We start from the raw sequence: 5,440 nt of genomic DNA, 5'->3' as shown, positions 1-5,440 counted from the left end.
GGGAGAGGAGGGGGGTTAGGACTACGAGGTTAAGCCACCACTGCCACCCTTTTTGAGTATAGTTAGCGACAAATTCTTGCCCTAGGGTTTAACTGAACTAAACAAAACAAAATCGATTAAGTGCCTTAAACAAATTGTCTTTCCAAACAAAAAAGCAATCTTCCTAAATGTAAATAGAACAAATTTTTATTAAGGAAAAACAAAATGCCAAGTGGGGATGGATGCGGTTCCTCTTGGCGGTACTCCGACTGCATGGAATTTTTATTAACAATTGAATTCAAACCTTAAACGTGCCTCCATTTATATTTATATAAATAATTTTCGTATTTAAGTTAGCCGCTAAGTAAATATTTATTGAAAACAAAAGTTAATATCTTGTTGTAAATTATAGAAGAAAGAAAGCCACCCAAAAAGAAAAACACATACAAACACACAAAATAGCTACTATTAAGTACTTACACGCACTTAAACAAAATTGTTGCATAAACAAAAATATTTCGAAAAACTATCTACGATCAAGTTACAATTTCAAACGAAAACTTTTCTTCTTCTTCTTCTTCAAGTAAGCAATTTTGGTACCAACTACCATGTTGGTACCCTAAATAGGTCTTTCTTCTTCTCCTCCTTTATTTTCTTTTTCTATGCACTTTCTTTTTTTAGATTCTAAGTTCTAGTTATTAAAATCGAACTGTGATAACCTTTAGCAAATAAGATTCACTTTAATATTCATTATGACAAACAAACAAAAAAAAAAAACAACAAGAAAAAACAACAACAAAAACAAATGCAAAACAAACTAAACCTATAAATTTTAAGTAGACATTTAATTTTTTTTATTATGTTTTTATCTATAAATAAATTACAAAATCAAAAACAAAAAAGATTTCAAGTTCAACATTCTTCAAAAAACGATATATAAAAATTTGAAAATTTCAAACGAAAAACAGAATTGGTTTCACCAAACAACCACTAAATACTTATTTCCACAGGAAATACAAATCCCAAACGATGAAAAATTCTTAAAATTTAAAATAAAAACAAAACGAAGAAAAGTTAAGGAAACCAAGCATGAGTGCCATTATTATTTTTTGTGTAATTAACAAAAACACTGAAACTGCAACCCAAACTACCGAAATTCTACACAATTTCTAATTAATGCCCTTTAAGAATACACATTCTGATTTCGTTACGATTTCGGCACCATTGCAATAACTAACCCCCATCACCCCGTTCTATAATCCCTCATTTGGAATGTTTTTTTCTTTAAGAATATTTGTTTTGAAATAGCTTTTCACTTTTCTTTTAATTTTTGGCAAAGAAACAACAAAAATAAACGAACTATATTTGCAATAATCGAATATAATGTACTATATAAATGTATGTGTATATTTTTTCTATTAGTAAAAATACTATATTATTTATATATACATGTGTAAACAAACAAAAATCTATGTAAATGATGAAAAATAACTGGAAAAATATCAAATTGTTTATTTTTTATATAAATATGATCTAATTAATGTTTAATGTTATTATGTAAAAAAACAAGAGTTAATACATTATTACCTATACATATATCTGTGTACATTGTATAACCTATAAGTTTAAAAAATTTTAAGAAAACCATTTACAAAAAATAAAAAAATCATTTATAAAAAAATTATTTTGTCTTTTTTCTTTAAAGTGGTGATAATTTTTAATTTTAATTAATTTTAGTTTTTTATTTGGGATACCGGGAAATAATAGTGAAGAAATAAATATTTGAAAAGAAAATTAATGGCCCGTGGAGGGGCCATAAATTTTCTTTGGGGATGTCAAACGTCGTACATAGGCTGTACAGAAAATAACTACAAACCATATATTACTTACAAGAAACTGAAACAAATATTTTCAAAAAAAAAAAAAAAACTTTTCCGAAACTAAAAATACGAAGATTCAAGACTTAAGAATCTAAATAATATTAATTTCTTTAAGATTTTGGGTACTAAAAGATTTTTCTGAACAAAATTTACGAATATCCACTGTTTTACTTTGATTACTGAATGTAAAGGACAGATAGGTATTAAATGGTGGGTCTTGGATTAGGGTAGGGTATAATAAAAACGCTACAAAATAAAATGAGAAAAATATATGTATGTATTTAATATAATGTCCAATTCAACAGTTTTACTAAAAACATTTATTTTTTAAAACCTTTTCTTATGAAGAAATTAGTAAATAAAATATGGCTCAAAAAAATACTAAAAAACAGTTTATAATTCGCTGTTTTTTAACTCTTTTTTAAAGACAATTTTTTATTTTTTTTTTATTCAACGGTTAATATTAGAAACATTTACATTTACCTTATTTGAAGCAGCATTCATTTCCAATTCATTGCTAAACAACTCCAATAAGAATAACATGACTTGTAATGTAAACAACCACACCATTTATGACATCAAAGCACTGTTCACCAAACAGGCGCCCGTGGGCACACACACACATAACGAGAGTACCAATAAAAATACTTCCGCTAGCAAGAGGAACTAGTTCGTAATCAGAAAGTCGTCGATTCTCAGCTCTACAGTGACTAGTTCCACTTTACACCCCTTTACAATGTATTTAACTGTTTACTTTAACATGGGGATGTCATAGGAGGCAACCAATTGACACTCCTTCGCTTACTCGAGGGCTAGTATTATACTAGTTACAGGTTTACAGTCAAAGACTAGTTACATTAGACTACCCACCTTTCTAGTTCCGTAAGAACTAGTTCAGTACCGTTTTTATGATGAAATTAGCAATAAAACACTCATTTATTAATTGGATTTTAATTTTTATTTTTTTTTTAAATACATATAAGTAAAACCGTACTACTTTCATACTGCAATTTCGGTCGTGTCAGATCCTTCGGTTACAGGTATTGAATCTGGAAATAAATAACAATGATTATAATATTATAGTAAAAAAGAGAAAATATGTGTCTAATATCTTACCTAAAAAGAACATTACAAAAATTACTAAGATAATGTAATCCCCTTTTCCATCATTTTCCAGAGTCATTAATTCACGTTTTATAGTAGATGTCATGACCTTGATCTGTAAGGAAAATACAATAATATTTATTCAATAGGAAATAAATTATATTTAGAAGTACTTACATATATATCCTTCCATTTGAGTTAAAAATTCATTTGTTTTAAATGATACAGATTTTCTTTAATATTTCACAATTTGATGCCACCGCACTTCAAGACGATCACAAAAAGACTGGTTATTTCCAAACAAAATTCATCTTGCATTCATGAAGAATAGCGGATTTTTTATGCAGACCAACCACCAAAAACCGTGTTTTTTTTCTTTATGGTCGCAAGAGACTCCTTCTCGTTTACTACAGGATAAAAAGGTAGTCAATTGGTTCGGCTGACCTTACTTTAGGATCAAATTTGTAACTGGTACGATATAACTAGTGCTGAGACTAGCTACATAACATCAAAAATACTAGTTTTTGTTGCTGTTGGGAGAGAATGTTTAAATATTTTCTCTTCTCTTTTGAAAAAATAAAACTGAGTTTTTTTGTTTAATATCGCAAGTGACTCCTTCTCGCTTACTATAGGATAAAAAGGTAGTCAATTGGTTCCTCTTGCATTACTTTAGGGTCAAATAAGTAACTTTTACGGTTTCTAACTAGTGCTGGAACTAGTTACATACCATCAATTGGAATTTTCATTGCTAGCGGGATACGACATGTTCGATGTGGAGAATAACGTTGAGTTCGAACACAGAACTGTGATTTTATTGGTACTCTCCCAAAGCGCCCACGGGCGCCTGTTTGGTGAACAGTGATTTACACGAATGTATATTAACATTTTTTCACACGAACATTTTGTTAACAGCACTAGTTTCTGTTTTCATTTAACATTACAAACGGATCACAATTAAGTCGACAACATAACGCCCGAACGGCAACGAACACGACGCGAAAATATTCTCTTCTCTCATCACAACAACACGAATGACGAAATAATTGGCACAGGAATATAAACAATTCCAATGATTTGCAATCAAATCACTTTTTTATCAACAAATTACAACTGAAAACAATTTTATGACACTTTTATATTGTTTAATAATGTTTGAATTTGAATAATTAGAAAAAATAGAAACATTTCAACAAATTAAAAGAATTACGATTGACGAGTAGAAGTCGCGACCGTCCGTAGTTAGAATTAATTGTCAACTGAAGGAAGAGACAGTTGAGAGTGAAACAGTGTTGTCAACGCTACGAAAGTAGCCAAATGAGTCTGTTGGAAATATGAGTGTATAAAACGCAACGGAAATTTTTTGTATTTATTTGAATTTTGCCTGTAAATTAAATAACAAGTTTTATTGAAGAAAAAGTTCCTTATTTGGTAAAAAAGAAAACAAGTAAGAAATCCAAACTTTGTGGAAATAATTAACGTTTTACTAACACATTTTGGGACTATATTTCTTGTGATTTAAATGCACCGGAATTAAAAATATCCTTGTTAAAAAATTGTAAAATGAAATTAGATTTTAACAAACAAATTGAGAATTTCTTCGATATAAATCCTTAAAAAATGTTTTTTCTCTCGCTTAATATCTAAATATAAAATATTCCTTATAATTAAAACAGAAAATTTATATACTCAGGCAAATGTAATTCAATTTTTGAATTTTTCCATACCAACAAAAATTGCCAAAGAAATATAAACAATGCAAAATGCTTGCAAATTGGAAGAAAAACACTTTTTATTCACTAAATTCAAAGGAAAGCACTTTAATTTCAGGATTATATTGTTCAATAATGATAAACTTTTAGTATTGTACACTTTTTGTATAGAAAAACTAGAAATAATTCAATAGATTGATAAAACTGTGATTGACGAGTAAAATTCGCGACAGCCCGTTGTTAGAATGAGTTGTCAACTGAAGGAAGGGACAATAGAGAGTGAAACAGTGTTGTCAACGCTACGAAAGTAGCAAAACGAAAATATTTAATATTGAATATTTAGTGTGCCTTATAGGATATTTTAAAATTTTCAAAGTTTGGACTCTTCTTAGGTGCGGTACTAGAAGGGGTACACCGATTGACCATTTTTGGTCATTGTATAATGCCAGTAAACATATTAGATCGTATCGTATCCTTCGTTCCCCAGATATTATATATTTATTTGTGGCAGAGGTATCATATTAATATAACTATTTTGAATTTTGTATTACTGAATATTGAAAAAATTGTACAAAAAAAAAAACAAATTTGTACAAAATTTTGTCTTTTTACATTTTTACATAACTTACTGAATAAATATTACTGGAAAAGTACACAGACAGCCCTAATAATAGTCATTTTAATATTTCTTCTATTCTACAAACTCATGCACATAATGTTTACTCGGCGTTTAAACATTCAACTTTTTAAGCAACTCTGCTAAAAAAC

General features: G+C 28.8%; 1 protein-coding gene across 1 annotated transcript in view; it reads right to left on the bottom strand.

Moving 5' to 3' along the window:
* Positions 1-2,858: 2,858 nt before the first annotated feature.
* Positions 2,859-5,440, bottom strand: part of LOC133336477 (paired box pox-neuro protein) — a 37,676-nt gene continuing 35,094 nt past the window's right edge. The window contains exons 8-9 of the mRNA XM_061544776.1: positions 2,976-3,078; positions 2,859-2,908 (exon numbers count right to left, since the gene is read on the bottom strand). Coding sequence (XP_061400760.1) covers positions 2,859-2,908; positions 2,976-3,078 — 153 coding nt within the window. The remainder of the gene's footprint in view (positions 2,909-2,975; positions 3,079-5,440) is intronic.

Source organism: Musca vetustissima, unplaced genomic scaffold, assembly GCF_032173495.1.
Source record: "Musca vetustissima isolate MV318-11 ecotype Yass unplaced genomic scaffold, APGP_CSIRO_Mvet_v1 utg4709, whole genome shotgun sequence".
Lineage (NCBI taxonomy): Eukaryota > Metazoa > Arthropoda > Insecta > Diptera > Muscidae > Musca > Musca vetustissima.
The sequence above is the reverse complement of the archived record's forward strand: the minus strand, read 5'-3'. Positions and strand labels throughout refer to the sequence as shown.